The sequence below is a fragment of the Danio rerio genome, chromosome 8 (genome assembly GCF_052040795.2).
Source record: "Danio rerio strain M-AB ecotype USA chromosome 8, GRCz13ab, whole genome shotgun sequence".
Lineage (NCBI taxonomy): Eukaryota > Metazoa > Chordata > Actinopteri > Cypriniformes > Danionidae > Danio > Danio rerio.
The window spans coordinates 20,322,501-20,346,161 of NC_141028.1; the positions used below are offsets into that span (position 1 = coordinate 20,322,501).

The following is a 23,661-nucleotide window of genomic DNA, read 5'->3' on the forward strand; positions in this document are numbered from 1 at the left end:
ACTTGGCCACTTATCTGCAGAAAGGCTTTAATCTCAGCACATAACCAGCTTTGAAGATGATATTTTAGCGAAGCATGCACTCGAACAGTGAGAACATGTATGAACAGATATGATGAGTGGACAAAGAGAAGAACAGAAACGGTAAGAAAAGAGGAACAACCAGGCATGCAAAATGTTCTTTGTAAAGACACTTACATGATGAATTTGATCAGATCTTTAATCGCCTGCTCTGTGACTAAAAAGGAAGTGGGATGGAAAGTGGGATGTTAACATGATGAAGAAATGCATGAGATCGACTAAGGGTTCAAATGCTGCTTAAGAACCACTTAAAGTATGTGGCATAATTGACAACATATGACCACATAGGTATGACACAGTAAATAATGCATTAACATGTATGATGTAGATATGATATATGAAGTAACATGCAATTTCATTTAATCCCAAATTAATTAATTCATTAATTGATTAAACCATGAACTTACTGTACTGTTAAAAAGTTTGGGCTCCGTTCAAGGTAATGATATGAATATTTTTATCAATGAATTCAACTGAACAAGAAAGTGACAGTAAAATATTTCTTATATCTTAAATGAATGTCGTTCATCTATTTATCAAAGAGTCCAGACAAAATGGATTACAGTTTCCATGAAACTGTTAGGCAGCACAACCATTTTTTAACATAAAATAAAATAAAAATCATCACACGACTTTTAAGAATCATGTGACACTGAGGACTAGATTAATGATTGCCAAAAATGTATTTATTTAACATATATTTTAAAATATAAAACTTTAAATTATAGAAAATATTTTATTTGATCAAATAATTTCCTTGAGTAAGCATTCTTTCAAAAACAAAAGAAATCATTAAAAAGAAATCACACAGACCCCAAACTTTTGAAAGCCAAACAGTACATCGAATATAATATTATAATTTAAGTAGATGTTTCTAATGACATAATGCAATGCAGATGCCTCAATGAAGATGGTGGATGATGTTTTAATGATCCCATCAAAAATGTCTTCAAGAATAAGACCCCACCTAGATGGATTACTGCTTCTTATGAAACAGCAATAAAGTAGGATTTCTTACACTTGATTATACTAATCTACTTCTCTCTTTTGAACTACTATCAGAATTTGCTAAAGACACACTATGAAAAAAAAAAAAGATAAATAGGTGTGAAAAGTTTCCTTACTTCATATCTGATTGTAAGAGTATCTAATTCGAACACAAAATTTATGAGAGTGTTTACAGGAATAATTCAAACAAAAAATGAAAATTTACTAATTTACTCACCACTTGAGGTTGAGTAAATGGTTAGTACAGTCCATTTTCAGGTTTTCATTTTAAATAAATTGTCACCTTAGAATTATAAGGTTCTATCTGATATTTTTGTCAAAATTGAGTTATTCACATATTTTTATTAAATGACAACTTATTTACATTATGGGATGTTTTTTTATAAGTTGTTCACATTTCAAGACTTTTACTTAGATAGAACCTTGGAATTGATGAAATGTCCAAACCCATAAACTTAATTAGGTTTGTAACTACCATTTTTAGCACTGCTTTTTGCACATTGTGGAAATAAGCTGCTTTGGGAATGTTTTTGTCATTTGTGGACCGTAAATAAAAACACCCCCAATATTTTCCACTTGCACTAATTTACCTTGTTTCAAGAGTTCACACTTAGCTAATGATTGATTATAAAGCCTGTTTGGCATGCTGTCCCAGAAGAGAGCCTTGAGCTCATGAGATCCTCGAGTCCAGGGTTCCCTCCCGTTGCAAGGTGGGAGGGGAGTTTGAGCTCAGGTAGATCTCGAGAACTCCCCTGCTGTAGTAAACGATGAACATTAAGTGATTGCTCTTGGAGATAACTACATACTAGAAGCATTTCTATGGTGCCGATTTGGATTAGTCAATTAACTTAATTTGCATGTTTTTGGATGATGGGAGGAAACCAGGGAACCCGGGGGAAACCCACATGAGCACGGTGAGAAAGTGCAAACTCCACACAGAAATGTCTGTTGGTTTGGCAAAGCCTAGAACCAGAGATATTCTTGCTATGAGGCAACAGTGCTAAGCACTGGGCCACCGTGTCACCCATCTAGGAAGAAGGAGGAGTAGGGGTGGAAGGGGGGACTCTTCAAAACAAAGATAGCAGTGGAATGAAACCCAGGGTATTTATAGTAGTTTAGGAGTCATCTGATTGGAGCATAGTGAATTGGATAATGCGGATCCAGCCACTAGCAATCATAAGCACGTGATCCTCTCGAAATTTGTTTATACATAAACTTCACTTATACATAAACTTTACTTAGTTAATCTGGCTTCTACAGTAGTTGTTAGGTGGTTTATGAGTGAAATGAAAATTTAGAAGATCTGAAACTGATATGACAGAAAAAGGAAACGGTGGAATGAAGGCAGTTTGAATTAAAGGTGACTGTGGTTTGTGTTTCTTCAAAGCCTACTAGTGCCCACCACCATCTCAGATAGTGAGAATTGTCAAATGCACGCATTTTAAGACTAATTTTGATGGAAATTTCACCAAAAGTCTTAATTCTGTCATCATTTATTCATCCTTTACTTGTTTAAAAATCAGTTTGAGCTTCCTTCTTCTGTTGAACACATACTGTAGGAAGATATACCGAAGAATGAAATCCTTATAGAATTTGCTGTATTTGTCTCAACCATTGTTGGGTAGCTCACCAATCCTACTATGGATGTCAATAGCACTTATTCGACGGGACTAGTTTTCCAAATGATGTTTGAGTTACAATCCTTTTTATCCGATGTCTGTCACTTTATGTATGGATTTTAATGCGACTAACATTTCTGTGTTTTTTGAGGAGGTAAAATTGTCTGTGTTTTACATGTGGGCATTGCATCATAAACTACAGTATATAAAAGTACATTACAAGAATATAATTGAAAAACAATTGCCATTGAACACAATTTATGAAATATGATATAAATTTGTATTTTGAAATTGAGTAAATTTCCATTTAAGGATTTTGAAATCTCAAGCCAAACATCCTAACTTTTTTAGCATTTAAACATTTTATAAAAGCTATTTATAAAACAATTTACATTTAACAAAATAAACAAAATTGGCTCTTCTTGTTGATTTCCTTTTATTTCTTCAAAGGGTAGCAAACACATCTACATCAATTAATGATGAGCCAAAAGCAGAATCCCGTATAAAAAAACACACAGGAAATTTAGCTTTGGAAAAAACATTATCCACAATTACAGACATTCGTATTTGGACAAGTTTGCTGAATAAGTATGTAAATTGCTCTGGAACTTTTATAGAAGTCATGTGGTGAAAAAGACAGACATGACAGATTTGAACGGGATTAAAATCACAATGTAAGTCTGTGAAACAGAAATTTCTCGTCAGAATAGGGTTTATGGCTGTTGTTTTTTTCAACATTCTTCAGTATATCTTCCTATGTGTTCAACAGAAGAAAGATATTTATAAAGTAGTTAAAACCCTTTGAGTTTGAACAAATGATGAGGAAATGTTCATTTTTGGGTGAATCACCCTTTTAAAGAGTAACTGCTGTTCATGTTCCTCTTCATCCTACCTGGGACAGTTTGTGATTGTTTCTGAGAGCTGACTGTCACAGCTTCTGCTGCTGGAGCACAGAGTTCAGCTTTACACATGGCACTGCCCACTTCGTTCAGTAGCTGTATCATGAACACAAAGAAAGTGTATATAATAAGATCCATAGATAATATGAACTTAATGAACAATGGAATCCTCTGATACCTCACACTGGTATTGACCCACGTCGGCCTCGTCAGCTTTCTTTATAGTAAGAGTAAGAATTCCTGTCTGAACATCAGACTGGATCAGGTGTTTCCTACTGTCCTCAAGCTGAATGTCATCCTTAAACCACCTGTGCATGTAGACTGTGTGATATTTTGTATAACAATGACATTACATAATTATGATTGAATAAAAACAGATTTACCTTATTGATGGGAAAGGAACAGATTGTGTGGAACACTTGAACTGCACATCTTGTCCTTTTACAAGCACTGCGTTCTGCAGTCTGGTTGTGAAACTTGGAGGCACTTTAGGAATTAATATACAGGATATACTTTTTTTCAATTTATAGTTACATATACAGTAAAATCACATCAATTTCACATATGCAAAAACATGTTATCAAAAATGCATTTTTAGTTTAAAAGGAAGGCATTTCATTTCAGCATAAAAATGGTTTGAGCAAAGGAAGAGATCATTATTTATCACGACTCTGTCATAGCCCTTCCTTGTCTGTCTTTTCTGTGTTGTCTACGTTCCATGTGTCTATGTTTATGTTATGTCTGATCACCTGGCTTAGCCTGTGTTTGTATTCACCATGTGCACCTCTGTTCCTCCCACCTTGTTTCCAGGTGTCACACCCCCTTGTTTAGCCCTCATCTGGTCCTCGTTAGTCTCAGTGTTTACGCCTGGTCCTTATGCTGTTTCCTCCCTTTATAATGTGCTCTCTTCCCTCATGTCTTCGTCGGTTCATTGTTACTTGTTGCATCTTGTGTTACCTGTTACTGCTCGACCGTGCTCGTCTCTTTGTGCTGTTGTTGAGAGACTTGCTTTGATCCAGCCCTGCCTGCTGTGAGTCCCTGGCTCCTGGTGTTCTGTCAGGCCACCACTGGTGAGACCACTACTCTCCAGGAGTGCCTCTTTCCGGCTCAGTTTCCTGTTCTCCTAGCGTTCTGTGGCCACTGATTTCTCCGTCCAGGACTTTTAATCACATTTTTTCTATTTTATTTTGCTTTGCAATGACCTGAATCTTAATGACCTAAATAATGATCTCTTCTGTTTACGCTTAAACGACTTTCATGCTGAAATTAAACACCTTTTATTTTAAACTGAAACGCCTTCCTTTTACACTGAAAAGTTCATGCACATGCACATATGAAATATTATGAAACATGAAATGACATATAAACATTTTATATATATTGTTTTGAACATCCAGCAGTATATGCAAGTCATTTCTAGGTGTATATGCTTATGTTTTTTGTATGTGTTGATAAGCAAAGTTTAACCACTTTAAACTCCACTTTTCTCTGCTGCTATTTGGGGATTTCCGCCTGGATTTTGCCTACCCAAATTTAAAAGCTTCCCAAATCCACATAAAGAGGTTTAATGCAAAAATTTGGTATAATTTTAAAGAAAACCCTTTGAATTTTCATAAAACACTATTGAAAGTGTTTAAAACAGCTGTATATGTCTTCTGTGTTATAATAAACATCTAAAAAAAGAGGCGCTTTTTTTGTATTTTATTTTATAAACTCAAATTTGAAAGTGTAACTTTTAGGCTCTGTGTGGTCTAGCGTGCTGTAATTAATTTTGGTGGTTCCTGCACATGATTGTAATCATAGGAAAAAAGAAAAATGTCTCTACCATAATCTATGTAAAAGTTATTGTATTCCAACTGATGAGAGGTGCTATACAAGCCACAGGGGCCGATCCTTGTTTATATATTTATATTTCACTATTCTTTTATTTGATCAAACATAATTCACTGTGTTTGGACCACATCAGACATATAAAAGGATTACTTATGCACATCGCCTCAAAAACAGAGGAGAATGGCCCTAAAGGGCACAGCATAAGGTAAGAGATGACAGCTGTCTGTGCTATCTGGGGCTGCTTATTGATCATGAATGTATTGTTTACATTTCTGCGCCATGGAAACACCACAATTCATTCAGCAACTGTTTGGCATATGAATATATTTCAGTAAAAAGAATGCTAGAACTGTATGAGCACCGGCAAGAGCTTTCATTTGAGCTATAACTTGTACATGTGTCATATAAAAAAATATGAAAATGAACCAATGTAAAATACCTAGCTCGGGTATCCAAAATGCTGTGTTTTTAAGTGTAAATAGCTTTTTATACAGTAGATTAAAAACTAAAGTGATGCATATGTGCATAAAATATAGATTTGACACTTTCAAACGACACCACTTACGGGGGTCTGGTGCATAGCTAGCCCTTTAAATCTGAAAGCGAAAATCGATGACCGGGTTCGCAGAGTTTAAGTGGTTAAAATAATTTCTATGTGGCACCTCATACGATTTGACTGGCAAAGATGAAACAGTACACAATGTATGTATTACATCAATGCAAGTGTTTTCTTATTGGGCAGTATACACTATAAAAAAAGAAATAAAACAATGCCAAAAATAATCATTGCTCAAAAACATACCATCAACCATAATGTTAGCCAGAGTGCTTGCATTCCCTGCGGGATTGGTTGCATAACACATGTATTGACCGGAGTGTGCCACGGTGACACCAGTCAGTACAAGATAACAAGCACCAAACTGTCCTTCTGATGTAATGTGATGCTCATCATCCTGCACAGCGTGGCCATCTGTGAAACAACAGCAGAACACATATTACATAAAAACACTTAATTTTTATATACACGCATATTACACTATTGTTACCTTTATACCACTTTACTACTGGCTTTGGTGTACCAGTGACCTTGCAGACCAGTTTAACAGTTTGCCCAAGCTTTGCAGGATAGTCAGTAAGATGCTGCTCAAAGCATGGGGCACCTATAAATATGAATAAAAAGGTGCATAAATGCAGTCATTTTAGCGGTTAAAACAAATGTATTCAAAAGTATGAGTTGTGGCTTACACCAAGCTGGCTGTTTGTTGCGCTGTTGCAGGTCTCTCAGGTCTTTGAGCCAGGAGAGACGAAGGAGGATGGAACGAGCTTGCAAAATGATTTTTCTCACCATTCCCCGATGCTCGTGCCAAAGCCCAAATGATCTGTCATCTCCTTCTGCTGTGTCCTTTACATCAATATCACTCAACTGTGAAGAAAGCAAGTGTATTTGTGTTGAATCTGCAATAGACTGCGGTTATTAGCAGTGCCATGATATACATACAGTAATATGAGGAGTGTAAAGTACTACACATCTCTTCAAATGCAATGTCAAATTGTCTGTCGAACCGCATTTAGATTAGACTGCCCAATGTTTGTTTTATTAACACGTGTCTCAACAACACTCTAATGAAATGGTAAGGGCTTTTAATCTAATTAACACTTATTACACCTCTTTAACATTATTAATAGGCTACTGAGTGACTGATTTTTCACACGTCTGACTTTCATTTTCGAATCGTCTGCTATCAAATTTTATTTTCAAAACCTGAGGTGAACTATCTGCTGCTGCTTTCAGTATAATGGGAATAAATGTCAAGTAAAATGGTATTTAAACTCACATTGGTATAACTGAATAAAGCCCATAATCTGTCCCTGAGGTGATCATTGTCATAATAGTATATACTGTTTTCAGCTGTTGGCCGCAGATGGTTAGGACAAATACTCCTTGTAACATAACTTTTATCATGTCACGACACCGCATCATGTCTAGTTAGGACACCGTGCCAAAGTAATTTAAAGAGGAAGCATGCTTAAACCTTCATTTTATTCTTGAATATGTAGGCCTCGGTGTGTGTGCCAACTTCTCTTTTTGGCTTGCAGAAGACTATGCAGTCTTTGAAGAGAAAGACATGGCGGTGATGTCCTCTCTGAGAGCTTTTGACCTCAGGAATCTCCTCCCATGCTGTAAAGTGGCCCTAAAAGCACATTTTATTAGCAGGATGCTGATTCACATGTGTCATCTTGTCAACTTGTAAACAAAGAGTCGAATATGATGATACAGTACCTGTCTAATGGGTTCTCCGAGCCCCTTGAGAGGTGCCGGGTAATTTTCAATCATGGACAGATGATGCAAGTTCTCTGCACGCCATGGCAAGCTAGAAACCATGGCAAAGGCATCCTCTAATAGGCAACAGTTCTGTCCGCTTTTTGCTTTGTTCCTGATCATCTCCTTAAAAAATACAAATGGAATATAGCTAATTTAAATCAATAATAATAACTTATCTACATTGAGCTTGTGTTTATGAATAGAGATATATATCACCCGCATACTATGATACTCAATAGCTGTTTCCATCTGCCTAATTTTAAGTCTTTAATGGAAATGCCAGTATGTGCTTAAATTTTGAAAATCCACATAAAAAACGTATGATTTAGTTCTCTTTGACTCATTGGTTAGAAACATTGGTGGTCATTGCATTATTCGCAAATGTTTTATTCAATATTCCAGACTTGTTCATAAATCTAATTCACATTATTAGATGGAAACATTTGTAATTCATAAAATCCTACACCAACATTAGCATATTAAAATTATTTCTGAAGGATCGTATGACATTGCAGATTGAATTGATGGCTGCAGAAATTTTGGATTTGTCATTATTTAAAGTATTTATTATCTAATAAATGCACTCTTGTGAAGCAGAAGCATAACAATCTTTGACAAGCTCAACACTGATCAAGTTTGTATAATATAATAGATATTACACTAACCGGCCACTTTATTAGGTACACCTGTCCAAATGCTCTTTGACGCAAATTTCTAATCAGCCAATCACATGGAAGCAACTCAATGCATTCTGCAGTTCAAACCAAGCATAAGAATGAGGAAGAAAGGTGATTTAAGAGACTTTGAACATTGTTGGTGCCAGGCAGGCTGGTCTGAGTATTTCAGAAACTGCTGATCCACTGGAATTTTCACGCATAACCATCTCTAAGAGAAAATATCCAACACATTGAACCTTGAGGTGGATGGGCAGAAGGTGGATACAGCAGCAGAAGACTACACCGGGTGCCACTCCTGTCAGCTAAGAACAAGAAACGGAGGCTACAATTCCACAGGCTCACTAAAATTGGGCATTAGAAGATTGGAAAAACGTTCCCTGGTCTGATGAGTCTTGATTTCTGTTGCGAAATTCAGACGGTAGAGTCAGAATTTGACTTCAACAACATGAAAGCATAGATCCATCCTGCCAGGGTGGTGGTCGTAGTGTAATGGTGTGAGGGATATTTCCTTGGCACACTTTGGGCCCATTGGTACCAATTGAGCATCATGTCAAAGCCACAGCCTTTATGACCATAGTGTACTCATCCTGCTGGAAGTAGCCATCAGAAGATAACACGCCATGTCATAAATCGCGAACCATCTTAGATTTCTTGAACATGACAATGAGTTCACTGTACTCAAATGGCCTCCACAGTCACCCGTACTCAATCCAATAGAGCACCTTTGGGATGTGTTGGAATGGGAGATTTGCATCGTGGATGTGCGGCCGACAAATCTGCAGCAACTGCGTGATGCTATTATGTCAATATGGACTGAAATCTCTGAGGAATATTTCCAGTACCTTGTTGAATCTATGCCATGAAGAATTAAGGTAGTTCTGAATGTTAAAGGGGATCCAACCTGGTACCAGTTAGGTGTACCTAATAAAGTGGCCGGTGAGAGTATTTACAGTAAATGAAAGAAAATGACCTAGCTGCCATACCTTAAGCACAGTCTTGTATGTTTCAATTCTTTCCATGGGTCTCTGCAAATATGTGCCAACACTGAAGACCTGGGTATCCAGATCTGCCAGCTCTATGTTTGCATATTGCTGAAACACATTAGAAGAATTGTGGTTTATTTTATGGCACTGTACATCATTTGAAAGAAGGAGTCTCTTACACCAGACTGAAACCAGTGTTTCGTCTTGCCTTAAAGAAATGCTGTGTGTTTTTGTCAGATATGCAGGCCTCAGCTTGGGGCAGGCCTGTAATGAACTGGAGATACATTTCAAAGTCCGCTGCATAACCGACAAAACACTGGGCAACATCATCATCTGAGAAGCACATCTCCAGCTTGGGCAGAATACAGCTGAGATGGAGGGATGAAGAGAAACAAATAAGCTTACCCACCATATTATATTATATTATATTATATTATATTATATTATATTATATTATATTATATTATATTATATTATATTATATTATATTATATTATATTATATTATATTATTAAGAGATGCTTTACCATTCATGGAAACTTGCAATGTCCCTGATATTTCTGAATATGTACTCTTTTTGACTCAGGATGGTGAGAGGAACTTTACAGCTTGTCTCCAAGTATTGTAAATGATGCTCCACAAAGAAGTTCATCTCCTGAACAAAACTGTTTTCACCATCAAGAAGTCCCTTGATTAAGCGGCTGGAAGAAATAAAAATATAATTTTTGTTGATATCATATAAAACTAGCCAAAAGAACTTTGAGTAAAGAGAAAGTAAACAGAATAAAACATAAATCTTGAGAAAAAAAACAAGATTTTATCTTCAGTTACTGTAAGTCATTGTTTAGATGCTAAAGCAAAACATAAACTAACTAGAAATATATATTAGCTAACTTAAAAAAATAAACATTTAACTTCAAACAAAACGTGCTTCAGGGGTAGTTCATGTGTTGGCACTCTTTGGATGAGGGATTCATAAAGAGAACAACCAAATCATAAGTCCAAGGCAGTTCAAAAGTAACAGAAAAATTTAAAAAGCCTTTGAACTGTTGGGAAGCTCAGTCAGGACTTGAACCAACAACCTTCTTGCTGTGAGGCAACAGTGCTACCCACTGAGACACCGTGCCACCCTAGCCATGTTATTAAAGGCTTTTTAATTTTTTTGCTTTTTTGAGTGCCTTGGACTTATGATTTCATTGTTTATATTAAACATTTGTTTTATGCCTCATGCCAATCATTTCAATGCAATCCTGCACTAAAATAAATATTTTTAAAACGTTTAATTGAGCTAAACTGGAATTTGAATTTGATTCACCTTTGGATCAAGCTGTGCTCATCTTTTGTGAAAATCTTTCTGATTTTATCAGGGGTTTCTCTTGTCTCGGATTCATGGGCCAATGAAAATATTTCCTTTAAGAAAAAAATACGATTAAACAACCTGTTACACACACACACACACACACACACACACACACACACACACACATACACACACACACACACACACACACACACACACACACAAACACACACACACACACACACATACACACATACACACACATACTTATTTACCCGTGTCTTCTTTTCTAGGTATGCCGGGGACACCCAGCCCTGACGGGATGGTGTGATCTTGGTTGGCTTGGTACGGACAAGCCACCTAACAGGATGGGCTGAGTCCAGGACCTCCACAAACTGACCTTCCTTCAGTACAAATGCCTCCCTGTTTCCTCCCATTGGATGACAGACGGTTTTAGCAACATAAATATCAAATGTCTGCAGAGAGACGAAGACTTGTAATACTTATATCTGCGACAACATGAAAAATACATTCATGTAAATGATTGGTTGTCGTCGTCATCTCAGCAGCCAATGAACTAGCTCCTTAACATTTAAATACCTTGATGTTTTTATGGCTAGTAATCTGCAGCACTATTTCAGATACCCTCCTCCTCTACTTTAGAGCATACATGTATGTTATGTTTGCACCAGCTCTGTGTTATGATTATGATCACCAGCAATCAAGTGGCTGCAGATCGCTGGTAAACACACAGTTCACTAAAAAAGAACTGTAAATCCGTCAATATATGGACTACAAGTTCCAGTCATGCAGCGCTCACACCCACCTGTTCCTCATTCCATTGTTTTCACACACTCACGGCATGGAGCTGCTCATGAACTGATTAAATGAACTACTGTATATACACAGCAGACACCTCTTTGCTGAGTCTTGTTTATCTGTGTTTGTGTATTACATTAAGATGCGTTTTCCTTTCCTTGCTGGTTTTGACCCTTGCTTTGTTTTTTTTGTTTTACTGTTTATTCCACTCTGCAGCCTGCCTTTTGACCATCTGCCTGTTTATTACCTATGACTGTGGATTTGCCTGTGTACATCTAATTGCCCCTATGTTGAGAGTTGCTTGCCTGACCATTCTTGTAAATAAACCTGGATCCGCACTGTCAGTGTCTCCCTCAATAGTTTTATTCTCAAAAAGCAGTAGCATACTAGATCTATGCTGCCAACAGTAAAAACACCAACATCGCCTTATACATAATCATTACCATACTAAATCTCTCAAAGAGTTGTCATGGCAGAATTATTACTATTAGTAGTAAGAAAAAGTCAATACCTCTCTTCTGTCATCATCTCCATCTGACTCAGAGAATGACTCGGTGTTTGCAGATGACTTGTAGGAATGCATGCGTTTGGGAGAAGGTGTGTGGCTCTTTGCATCACCACCTATGCCAAAACGCAATGCAAGAATGCAGACAACATCATCATATTAGAAGTGGCTTGAGTGTACTTTACTTTAATATCACTGTTTAAATAATTCACAGGAATAACAGACCCAAGGGAACTGACCTTTTACTTTCAGCTGGTCTGTAGTTTTTGGAGTTTGTAGACTAATCATTTGTTCTTCTTCTGAAGTGTGTGTAGTAGGAGCCTCAGTTTTTGATTCTCCTGTCTGTCTTCCCCTGTTTGAGAACATATTAATTTAAAAAGTAAAGTATAATCCTGAATTAAAGAAAAAGAGAAAATGATCCTATGTGTCTTTGTAAATACTATTTTCATAAGACCTTTAACATAAGTTTACCTGGACTGGGTTTCCGTCTCAACATCAGGTGCTGTGTCATAATCTGAGTGGCAGGATACTAGAAAGGGAACAGGATTATAACTGTCTCTATTGAAACATATATTTAAACAGTGAGCTTTGCATTAGTTTAGGCAGGGTACATCAATTGAGCTTGAATGGGTGCCTGAAGTTTTGCCCAGAACAGAACCACACCGCCAACCCTAACTAAGATAAATGATTTTAGATGTGAGATGTGATCTGTAATGTAATTTTTCATTTTATATTATTTACATTAAAATACTCAAGTTATTTAACAACGCATATATTTCCCCTTGTTTTGAGTTTTAATTTGAAGCGGTGTCAAACTTATTTATATACAAATGAATATACAGTTGAAGTCAGAATTATTAGCCCTCTTGCAATATTAGCCCCCCGTTATATATTTTTGCCTAAATCCTGTTTAACAGAATATTTTTTCTCAACACATTTCTAAATTTAATAGTTTTAATAACTTATTTTTAATAATGATTTTTTTTTATCTTTGCCTGTTGACAGCAAATAATATATAACTAGATATTTTTTCCAGATACTAGCATTTGGGTTAAAGGGCAATTAAAAGGCTTAACTAAGCTAATTAGGCAAGTTAGGGTAATAAGGCAAGTCATTGTATAACAATCAAAGAAAATCTATTGCTTAAGGGGGGCTAATGATATTAGTTATGATTACCAGTGATCTAGCAGTTGCAGATCACTAGAGAACTATAATGCTGCCATTGAACTGAACTACAAATCCCAAAAGCCATTGCTCTAATCACTCCTGCAACAGCTGACAGTCACCCGGACACTGACACACACGGCTGAAGCTCATCTTCACTGATTACCTGGACTATATATACACCACACTGTCACACAAACTTGACAGAGTCTTGTTCACTGTTGGCATGATGAAGCATTTTCCTTGTCTTGCCCTTTCCATGTTTTGTTTTATTTTTTATGCTGCTTATCCATTCACCAGTTATTTTGAGCATGCTCTTTGGGATACCCTTATGCTTTAGTTTGTACCTGTTTGACCATTGCCTGCCTGATTACTGTTAATTCTTAAACTGCACGTGGATCCTCGTATCCGCTGTCCCAGACCCTTACAAAACAGTATTTAAGATATAAATATAAAATATTATATATAAAAGACCTTTTATTCTAGCCAAAATAAAACGAATAAGACTTTCTCCAGAAGAAACAAATATTATAGGAAAGAGATATTTGAGTCCTTATGACAAAAAGAGAGTCATATGTATGTAAAAATAATTTCTAAGTCTAAAAATAGACAAGCAATTAACGCAGTTAATATATGCTCTTCCTTCAACAAATTTGCATATATAATTAGTTTGTATATATGCATTTCCTGTAGTAAAAGTGCTTTTAATAAATCTTGTTAGTAACTAAAATTGGGAAAATGTGTGTAATATATTTATATGTAATTTGATAATTATGTGCCCTCTCCTCTCCTCTGTTTTCTTTTTCTTTTTTGTTTATTTCTTTTTAAAATTATTATTTTTTTAATTCTTCTTTTCTTTTTTTAATCCCTCTTGTTAAGGTAAATACAGTGATTCTGTTGTATAATATTGTTTGGGAAATATTAAAAAAATATATATCACAAATCACAGGTGGGCTAATAATTTTGACTTCAACTGTACATTTTTCACACTGCAAATGTTGATAATGTGATGCCCAAACTCATTTAAAATAAATAATTTTTAATTTATTGTTTAATTTTTATTTTTAATGTACATTTTCAGTTACTATTCTTGTTCATGACAATAATACAAAATAATTATCCATCAGCCAGAATGTAACATCAGAGCATACCTACTAACATCTAGCAATGAACTTTACCAAACACTTTGAAAAGGATAGAATATGCAGCAACTCACTGGAGCTGACAGAAATGAGACTTCTCCTTTTCTCCTGGATCTTGCTGTAGGTGTCATCTGCCGGAAGGTCATATACAAGTCTCAATGACTCCTCTTCAGTATTTACAATAGGCACAACCGTCTTCTCTGTGACAGTTTCAGTACCTGGCATTTGTGCAGGCTGAATTGTTTGTGACTGCTTCTGAGGTTTAACCACCATCACATTCCCATTGTAACTAACAGCTCCAAACTTGTTCGCAACTTCACACGTGTAGATTCCAGCATCTTTATTAGTAACATTGCAAATTTCTAGACGACACCCACCATCTGGATTGTGGGTGATTGTGTGCCTTTTCCCAGGCTTGAGATCTACTCCATCTTTAAGCCAGCGCACAGAGCCGATTTTACCTTCCACGACACACTCCAGGAAAGCAGTGCCACCAAGGTCAATACTCTGGTTTTTGAAAACCTCTTTAAAGATGAGCCGCATGTCCTTTCTTGTTTTGTAGCCCTTGAAAGCAGCTTGTATCTTAATGGCAGCTTCAAGCATCTCTGGCTCATCCTCGAGATCTACGTCTTGTTCAACTTTGGAGGTTTTCTCTACACTTATGTCCTCAGGTCGAGTGTTGGATTGTCCGGTATAATTTTCATGAACGACATGCTTTACATTACTTTTCAGTTCAACTTCCTCTGATGCCTTCTGCACCTTTCTAAAAGGCACTGCAGTAACTTTCTCCCCAGGAATGATATGTTCTTTGAGCTTCTGGCTTTTAACGCTAGGCTCTTTCTCTTTAATATGCTTTGATTCTTTTCCATCATGTTCATGCATGACCTGCTTGATGTTCATCTTCTTTGTGGTATCAATGAATAGCAAGTCTGAATCAGCTTCCAGTGAATCCCTACGCACACGTCCACTTTCATCCACAACTTGCTTGACATTTTTCTGATCTTCAATGCTTGTTTGTTGTAAATTTGGTTTATCGTTTTGTGAATCTTTAATAGGCCTACTAGTACCTTTCTCTGCAGGAATGGCTTCTTCTTTAAATGTTTGTGCTGCAAAGCTTGGTACTTTGCCCTTAACATATTTTGCAACTTTTTCATCATGTTTATCAATGACCTGCTTGACATTTTTCTTTTCTCCATCATCAATGTGCAGTAAGTCTGATTCATCTTCTTGTGATTCCCTCCGCACATCCTTAAAAGGCATTCTTGTAGTTTCCTCTACAGAAATTACCTCTTTCTGGCCTGTAATGGCATTATTTGATGCTTCTTCTGTAACATGCTTTAGTACTTTTCCATGATGTTCATCCACAGCCTGCTTGACATTTTCTAGATACCGGCTATCAGTGTGTGGTAAATTAGTATCACTTTCCTGGGAATCCTTTTGCATGCCCCTAACAGGAATTGTTGTCAATGTCTTTGAAAGAATGGTTTGTTCTTTGGGTTTCTGGGTTGTGGTATCAATACTTGCTTCTTTTTCTCTAACAGTAGTTGATTTTTCGTGACGTTCATCCCTGAATTGAACTTTTTCAATGTCTGGTCCCTTTTTAGACTGGGTGTTTGGCTTCTCATGGGTTTCAGTTTTATCCAGTACCATCAGTTTCTTCTTTTCATTCGAATGGCGGGCCAATTCATCAACCTCTGATGCCTTAGTGATGGGGACCAAAGTTGGCTCTTTCTTTGATTCATTATTTACATTTAATTCTAGTTTGCCATACCTTTTAATTTCCTCCAAATTACTTGGTGGTTCTTGAGATGTTTCGATGTGTTTGGAAGTTATCTCTTTAAAGCCTGGTCGGTCTGAGCCATATTCAGACACCTTCAAAGTTGTACCCACAGTTTGTTTTACATCAATATTTTGCCTATTGTCTTCCGAAACATAGGGTTGTCCTTTGGCTTCAATGTGCGATTGGGAAAACCTCTCCTTTGTAAGTGTTTGGTCAACCTCTTTAGATGCCTTTGTGGCCTCCACATTTGGCTGCATGACATCATATTGTTTCTTGACCTCCTTGTCCACATCTGGCACTTTAATATTCTGTTTGCTCATTTTAAAACCATTGTGCTGGTCTTGGAGTAAAGCATCTGGATTTGTGGCCTTACCCTTTGATCGTGGTGGAGGTTGAGGAATTTCTTTAGGTGGTTTCTTGCTCTGCTCATTAGGATCTGTTCTTGGAGATTTCTTTTCAGATTGCTTTGAAACTTGATCAATGTTCTGATCCACAGAAATCTTAGTAACATCACTGGTGTCTAGTAGTTTGTTTCTTTGTTCTTCAGGTACACTGGTTGTCGGAGGTTTGTATATGGTGTGATCAGACTCATTGATTACAGAACTTCCATCTCTTTCTTTTTGCCTCACCAATAATTTTCTCTGGGTTTCCTGGACATCTGTTGATTTCTCAAGGAGATCCTGGATGGGAACATCTGAATGCTTCAACATGGAAATATCTGATTCTTCAATTGCCACTGCATCTTTTTGTTGAACTTGTCCACTGAGTGCTTCGTCCATAATATTCTTTCCCTTTGATCTAGGTGGGGCTTCAGGGACAGCTTTACTTCTCGGTAAAGGTTCTGTTGTAAACATATGAGATGGATTTAATGTATGTTTTTATTATATTTACTTATTTATTTATTTACTTACTTTTGAATAGAAATATACAACCCAGGCTCATTCTGAAAACATAGTCCCGTGGACGTTTCTGAAGACCGCAAAATATGTCCCGGGAGGTACGTATTTGAGCAGTTTTTGTTTTCGCGAATACGCTGTGTGCACTTTTTTTGCATCTTGAAGTCTCTCGCGACCGCTGTTCGCACCCACGCTGTTCTTGCATAAACCCACTGGAGGCTGCTGTCGAGTGACCGTCTGTCTGACTGACAGACTGAATGACTGACTGGGCAACCGGCCAATCGGCCGACCCACCCTCCTCCTCTTCCCTAAACACATATAGTTTTACCGATTGACCCACCTGCCTGCTTGCTTCCTTAAACCCAAGCAACGATTTACAAAAGCCGTCCAGAAAAAGAAAAGCCCTCATCTGATTTTACCACATTTTTTGGATTTCACCACATTCTCACCCTGTTATGAACTTGTTCACTTTATTGTTTGGATTCTGTTTTTGTCTCACCTGATTTCTGGAACCGCTCTTCCCCGGACTCGAACCCGGTCGTCGTGGTCAAATCCACTCTGGTAATCGGTCACCCAGCAAGCGCGAAAAGGAATGGCGTCACACCGCCCTGTAGTGATTGCTTAAAAAAATGAAATGCAGCCATACCTACTTCTGTTTACATAAATCGTGGTCTCCAGAAATGTCCGCGGGACTACGTTTTCAGAATGAGCTTGGGTTGGAAATATATGCACAAATATACCTTTTACAACCACAGAAGCTGTGGTCTCTATCCCAGCAGCACAGCATTTGTAGATGCCACTGTCCTGACATTTTAGATCACATATTTTAAGGTGCAATTCACAGCCATTCTGTTTCATCTCATACTTCTTTGCTAGTTTTAGCAATTCTGTTCCCTTTTTCCACTGCACAGCAACACCGGGTTTGGAGAGTTCACAGGTCAGTATTGCCATTTCGCCTTCAACTGCCTCAAGGTTTTGAAGGCTCTTGCAGAAAAATATAGGTTGCTCTGTATGTACAGGAATACAAATAAAACTTGAATTCTTCCATGTATGACAGAAGCTTGATGTTAAACTAAAATAAGCTATGTACCTTTAACTTTAATGGAACCATAAGTTACCAGGCTTCCAGCACAACATTTGTAAGCTCCACTGTCCTGAGTTGTTAGCTCATGGATCTGAAGCTGTAAATGACAACCATCTTGTTTCATTTCATATTTTGTACTTGGTTTTAAAAGCACAGTTCCTTTCTTCCACTGCACCGAGACTCCAGGTTTAGAGAGCTTGCATTGCAATATAACAGTTTTACCCTCCTCTGCATCTTGGTTTTGCAGCTCCACAGAGAAGAACAAGTGATGTTCTTGTGGAAGAAAATGATCTACATCTTTATATGTTCAACTGGAAAACCATTGTCAGGTGGTCATTTAAATCAACTCACTTACCTTTTACAACAAGAGAAGCAGTCGTCATTATGCTACCAGAACAACACAAGTAAGAGCCACTATCTTCACTTTTAAGGTCATTTATTTGGAGTTGTAGCAGACAGCCATTTTGTTTCATCTCGTACTTCTTTCCTGGTTTTAACAGCACAGTTCCCTTCTTCCATTGAACAGCAACTCCAGCTTTGGAGAGCTCACATTTCAGGGTGGCCATCTTACCTTCTTCTGCTTCAAGACTTTGGAGGTTCTTGCGGAAGAATATTGGTGGCTCTGGATGTGAGGAAGCAAAAATGCATGTTATGTTATTACACCTGCAGCAATATTTAAAATGCTTTAGAAGTGCTATACCAGATAATTTTTATGTTATCACTCAATTAAATGGGCATTATCAGTGGTTATCAGGTGATAGATATGGGCCAGAAGGGGCCTTTTGCACCTACTAGTAGGCTTAGAAGGTTGTTATCATGCATCCACATGGCTAATGAGCTGTAGATCACATATTAATGCAGCCAGAAGTTAAAAAATTATTTATATTATTTAAAAATGTTCTATTTATTGTATTTTATTAATGTCTACCCCTAACCCAACCCTAAACCCAACCGTCACAGTAATGTAAAAACAGATCTGGATCTGGAGTCTTCTCTATTAGTATAGCTGATTAACCATGTGGATGGATGATGTCAGCTTTATGAGCCTACTACTTGGCACAGAAGGCCCTTACTGGCCCATATAAATCAGCTGATAACCACTCATAACGCACATTCAATTGAGTGATAACATTTGAAGCGAGTAGCTATACATAGGAAATACATCCTAAGTAGCGTAAGTTTCTTAAAAACACACCATACCTTTCACCGTTACAGAACAAGAAGTTATAAGGTTCCCTGCACAACATTTGTAGGCCCCACTGTCCTGAGCTGTTAGTTCATTGATTTGGAGATATACTTGACGACCATCCTGTTTCATCTCATATTTTTTACTTGGCTTTAAAAGCACTGTTCCTTTCTTCCACTGCACTGAGACTCCAGGTTTAGAGAGCTCACAGCGCAATATAACCATATTTCCTTCCTCTGCTTCTTGGTTTCGTAGCTCCTCAGAGAAGAACAGAGGATGTTCTGGAAAGAAACAATAAAACATGACATTATATGGTATAATCAAAAAACAAGTTAATTCGTGAACAGCATATAGGGTTGTCACAATACTTGAATTTTAAAAGTGTCCATTTCAACATTTGAGCACTGTTGAGTATGTTCTTGAACACTGCTGATTTGCCATCGTGTTCAACAGAAATGACTGTGATTGGTCGTGAAGGTTATCAGTTCACCAAACTCGGCGCTGTTTACTGAGTGTAACTACAGATACAGCGACACTGGAGCATTTTAAAGCCATGATTCATCAGTGGATCGCTCATATGACAGCTTATAGACAAACCAGCTGATCGACGTGACGTTGAAATGCTCAAGTGTCCCTGTATCTGTGGTTACAATCAGAAACCAGCGTTGAGTTCGGTGAACTGCTGACCTTCACGGCCAATCACAGTCATTTCTGTTGAGCAAGTGAACACAACGGCAAATTAGCACTGTTAAAGAAAGTACTCAACAGAGCTCAAATGTTTGCGGTAAATTACCGTTTTTAAAATTTTAGTAATGTTTAGTACTGAATTACAGTACTGTGATAACCCTAACAAAAACCAAATCAATTCTTTAGTCGAATTTCTAAACATGGAAGAACAGCATTTGACAAATATACTCACCTTTTACCATAAGGGAAGCAGTTGTGACTAGGTTTCCAGCGCAACATTTGTAGGTCCCACTGTCCTGAGTTGTTAGTTCATGAATCTGAAGCTGAAGTTGACGACCATCTTGTTTAATCTCAAATTTTTTACTTGGCTTCAAAAGTACCATCCCTTTCTTCCACTGCACTGAGACTCCAGTATTAGAGAGCTCACAGCACAATATTACTGTTTTACCCTCCTCTGATTCTTGGTTTTGTAGCTCCTCAGAGAAAAACAATGGCTTTTCTGTAATGGAAAAACAAAATATGTTTTTACATGGTCAACTAAAACCAACCCAGACTTATTCTGAAAACGAATCTCTATATACATTTCTGGAGAGCGACAAATATGTCCCAGGAGGTACATTGTTTTGCAGTTTTTGTTTTCGCGAATCCACCAGAGGTTGCAGTGTACACTTTTTGAGAACTCAATTTTCTCTTGTGCCATTTGTGCCTGCTGTTCTCATGTAAATCCACCAGAGGCTGCTGTTGACTAGCTGTTTGACTGACTGACTATCTGATCAATTGAATGACCAATCAACTGACCCACCCTCCTCCTTCCCTAAACCCAACCAATAGCATTTTAAAAAGCACAGATTGACCCGCCCACCCACTTCCTTAAACCCACCCGAAAGCCCTCGCCTGATTTTTACCACGCTTTCAGATTTTACCACATTCTCACCCTGTTATTTACTTGTTTATTTAATTTTTTGGGTTCTTTTTTCATCTTACTTGTGTAGTGATGTGACCGTCCAGCCTTTGGTATATTGTGGGTGAATCCTCTAATTAGGGTATTCTGGGTGTATAAAAGACACTATGCGCGTCTGTGTTTCTTTGGGTAGTGACGTCATCTCCAGGGCACCGTCCGAAAGTGTGACTCGAGGAGCATTAAGTAAGACATTGAAACTTAAGTGAGGATTTTTGCACGCCATCAGTGGGTGCAGTGGATTGCCACTCGCAGTGATACGGGAGTTGGGAGGGTTGCAGCTGGCTTATTTGCTACCGGTTACTGTCAGCATCAACGTCGGGGAAAATTTTTCTTCCTCTCGCTCTCTCCAGTCGCGGCCCATAAGAGGCTGCGTCAGCCTCGTACTTTTGGGCATTGCAGCGCCGCTATCGGGAGACTAAATGCTGCGGGTGTTTGGCGCCAAGTCAGCGCGGCTGCAGTCTCGTTCCTTCCGATGGCCGTGAGGCCGTACAAGAGATCCGAGATGAGTATAAATCAAGCGATTTGAATTTAACTATTGTGACTTTGGTTTCTAACCAGGATAAACTGTGTGACCGGTTGTGACGTCGGCTCTAAGACTGTTTAAATGAGGTACTCTGTGGCATGAATAAGAAGGTTTAATTGTGACCATTTTAAGCAGTCGCCACTGTTATACTATATTTTGCTCTTTTGCATTAATGGGTTGATTTAAAGTTGTATTTTGGAGTGATTTATTGTTATACTATTTCCTTGTCCAACTCTTCAGAAAATTCTTTGCTGTGATTTCCCCTCTAAGTGATGTTGCGCTGTATGTGTACTGATTTGTGAGTTTGCCATGTTTTATTGAACTGGTCATACGCCAAGCTGTGAGTGCTTGTTTTAAGTGTATTTCCGAATTGTGTGTGTGTGGATGTGAGTGTGCGCATTTTGTACTAGTTTTATCTTCTGTTTCTTCTTCCTCCAAAACTGGGGCGTGCGGTGTGCCAGAATTGCTGTGGTGTGGTGATGGTGTATCCTTCGCCTGCTGCGTTCACAACTGGTGGTGCGGGGAGTGTGAGTGTGTGTGCGTGTGCCTCCAACATTAAAACCCAATGGCCCCAGTTCTGAGGAGGAAGTGCTCAGTGAAACTTGTTTTAAATTTATTGAAGTGTTTGTACTGTTTTTAACATTAGAATTTGTAATAAATGTGAATCAAACTATTTAAATTGGTTTCTGAAGTCTGGTTGAGCCACAACAAATCTGTGTGTCCAAAAATTGTTGCATAGTTGTGTAATGTCATAATTTCCAGGGTGGCCTAGTCAAGCAACCTACCAATCTAATTCAACGGCCAAAAGACCATTCGCTCACCCTTAACCACAAGAGAAGCAGTTGTGACCAGGCTTCCAGCACAACATTTGTAGGTCCCACTGTCTTGAGCTGTTAATTCATGAACATTGAGCTGTAGTTTACAGCCATCCTCTTTTATTTCATATTTTTGACTTGGCTTCAGCAACGCTGTTCCTTTCTTCCACTGCACTGAGACTCCAGGTTTAGAGAGCTCACAGCGAAATATAACTGTATTACCCTCCTCTGCTTCTTGGTTTTGTAGTACATCACAGAAAAATAATGGCTTTTCTGGTAAGGGAAATCAACAAATATCAACAAAAACAAATAGACACAATAGCAAGTAATGAATTCATTCTTATACCAAAATTCAAAATGTAGCATTAAGAATGGTGTTCTCACCTTTCACCAGAAGAGATGCAGTTGTGATCAGGCTTCCAGCACAACATGTGTAGGTTCCACTGTCCTGAGCTGTTAACTCATGAATCTGAAGCTGTTGCTGACAACCGTCCTGTTTTATCTCATATCTTTTACTCAGTTTTAAAAGCACAGTTCCTTTCCTCCACTGCACTGAGACTCCAGGTTTCGAGAGCTCACAAGACAAAATTGCAGTCTTACCCTCTTCTGCTTCATGGTTTTGGAGCTCCTCAGAGAAGAACAAGGAAAGTTCTAGAGAAGACCAATATAAAATGTGTTCAAGTTTCACCAAAAGCCAACTTGAAAGATGATACCAAATTTGTCTTACCCTTTACCACAAGATCTGCAGCTGTGACTAGACTGCCAGCACAACATCTATAAGATCCACTGTCTTCACTTTTCAGGTCACATATCTGTAGCTGCTGTCGACAGCCATCTTGCTTAATCTTATACTTGTTTCCTGGTTTTAGCAACAATGTTCCCTTTTTCCATTGCACAGCAACTCCAGGTTTTGACAGTTCACAGGTCAGGAGGGCCATTTTGCCCTCCTCTACCTCCTGATATTGGAGCTCTTCTTGGAAGACAACCCGAGGTTCTGGAGAACACACAAAAAATAAAAACCATTTTACAACTCGCATAGAAAATGACCTTATTGTACGTACATTCAAACTTGGTGTCGTCATCAGTGCTTATAATGTAATGTGTATTTATATAGTGTATTTATCGTGTATGGCCATACACTCAAAGGGGCGATTGTGGAAATTTAGCCAAGAAACTGGGGTTACACTTTACAGGGGCATTAGGACTCACACAGATCACAGTTGAGCGTCCCCTGCTGGCCTCACCAACACCACTTCCAACAGCAACCTAGTTTTCCCATGTGGTCTCCCATCCAGGTACTGACAAGGCTCAGCCTTGCTTACCTTCAGCGACTAACCTTTCTTGAGCTGCTTGATGGAGGATGTGTAAGAAACTTGGCA

General features: G+C 38.0%; 1 protein-coding gene and 1 long non-coding RNA gene across 2 annotated transcripts in view; one reads left to right on the forward strand and one right to left on the reverse strand.

Moving 5' to 3' along the window:
* Positions 1 to 23,661, forward strand: part of LOC147842616 (uncharacterized) — a 1,013,036-nt gene that overhangs the window by 897,796 nt on the left and 91,579 nt on the right. The window lies entirely within an intron of this gene.
* obscna (obscurin, cytoskeletal calmodulin and titin-interacting RhoGEF a) overlaps positions 1 to 23,661 on the reverse strand; it is an 83,541-nt gene that overhangs the window by 22,385 nt on the left and 37,495 nt on the right. Inside the window, exons 38-62 of the mRNA XM_087264451.1 lie at positions 23,010 to 23,276; positions 22,667 to 22,933; positions 22,289 to 22,555; positions 20,216 to 20,482; positions 19,311 to 19,577; positions 18,466 to 18,732; positions 18,117 to 18,383; positions 17,767 to 18,033; positions 14,425 to 16,971; positions 12,516 to 12,573; positions 12,284 to 12,396; positions 12,051 to 12,160; positions 10,996 to 11,196; positions 10,736 to 10,830; positions 9,948 to 10,121; positions 9,629 to 9,788; positions 9,421 to 9,528; positions 7,719 to 7,883; positions 7,471 to 7,629; positions 6,683 to 6,860; positions 6,484 to 6,597; positions 6,240 to 6,407; positions 3,988 to 4,090; positions 3,783 to 3,912; positions 3,598 to 3,700 (exon numbers count right to left, since the gene is read on the reverse strand). Coding sequence (XP_087120577.1) covers positions 3,598 to 3,700; positions 3,783 to 3,912; positions 3,988 to 4,090; positions 6,240 to 6,407; positions 6,484 to 6,597; positions 6,683 to 6,860; positions 7,471 to 7,629; positions 7,719 to 7,883; positions 9,421 to 9,528; positions 9,629 to 9,788; positions 9,948 to 10,121; positions 10,736 to 10,830; positions 10,996 to 11,196; positions 12,051 to 12,160; positions 12,284 to 12,396; positions 12,516 to 12,573; positions 14,425 to 16,971; positions 17,767 to 18,033; positions 18,117 to 18,383; positions 18,466 to 18,732; positions 19,311 to 19,577; positions 20,216 to 20,482; positions 22,289 to 22,555; positions 22,667 to 22,933; positions 23,010 to 23,276 — 6,822 coding nt within the window. The remainder of the gene's footprint in view (positions 1 to 3,597; positions 3,701 to 3,782; positions 3,913 to 3,987; positions 4,091 to 6,239; positions 6,408 to 6,483; positions 6,598 to 6,682; positions 6,861 to 7,470; positions 7,630 to 7,718; positions 7,884 to 9,420; positions 9,529 to 9,628; positions 9,789 to 9,947; positions 10,122 to 10,735; positions 10,831 to 10,995; positions 11,197 to 12,050; positions 12,161 to 12,283; positions 12,397 to 12,515; positions 12,574 to 14,424; positions 16,972 to 17,766; positions 18,034 to 18,116; positions 18,384 to 18,465; positions 18,733 to 19,310; positions 19,578 to 20,215; positions 20,483 to 22,288; positions 22,556 to 22,666; positions 22,934 to 23,009; positions 23,277 to 23,661) is intronic.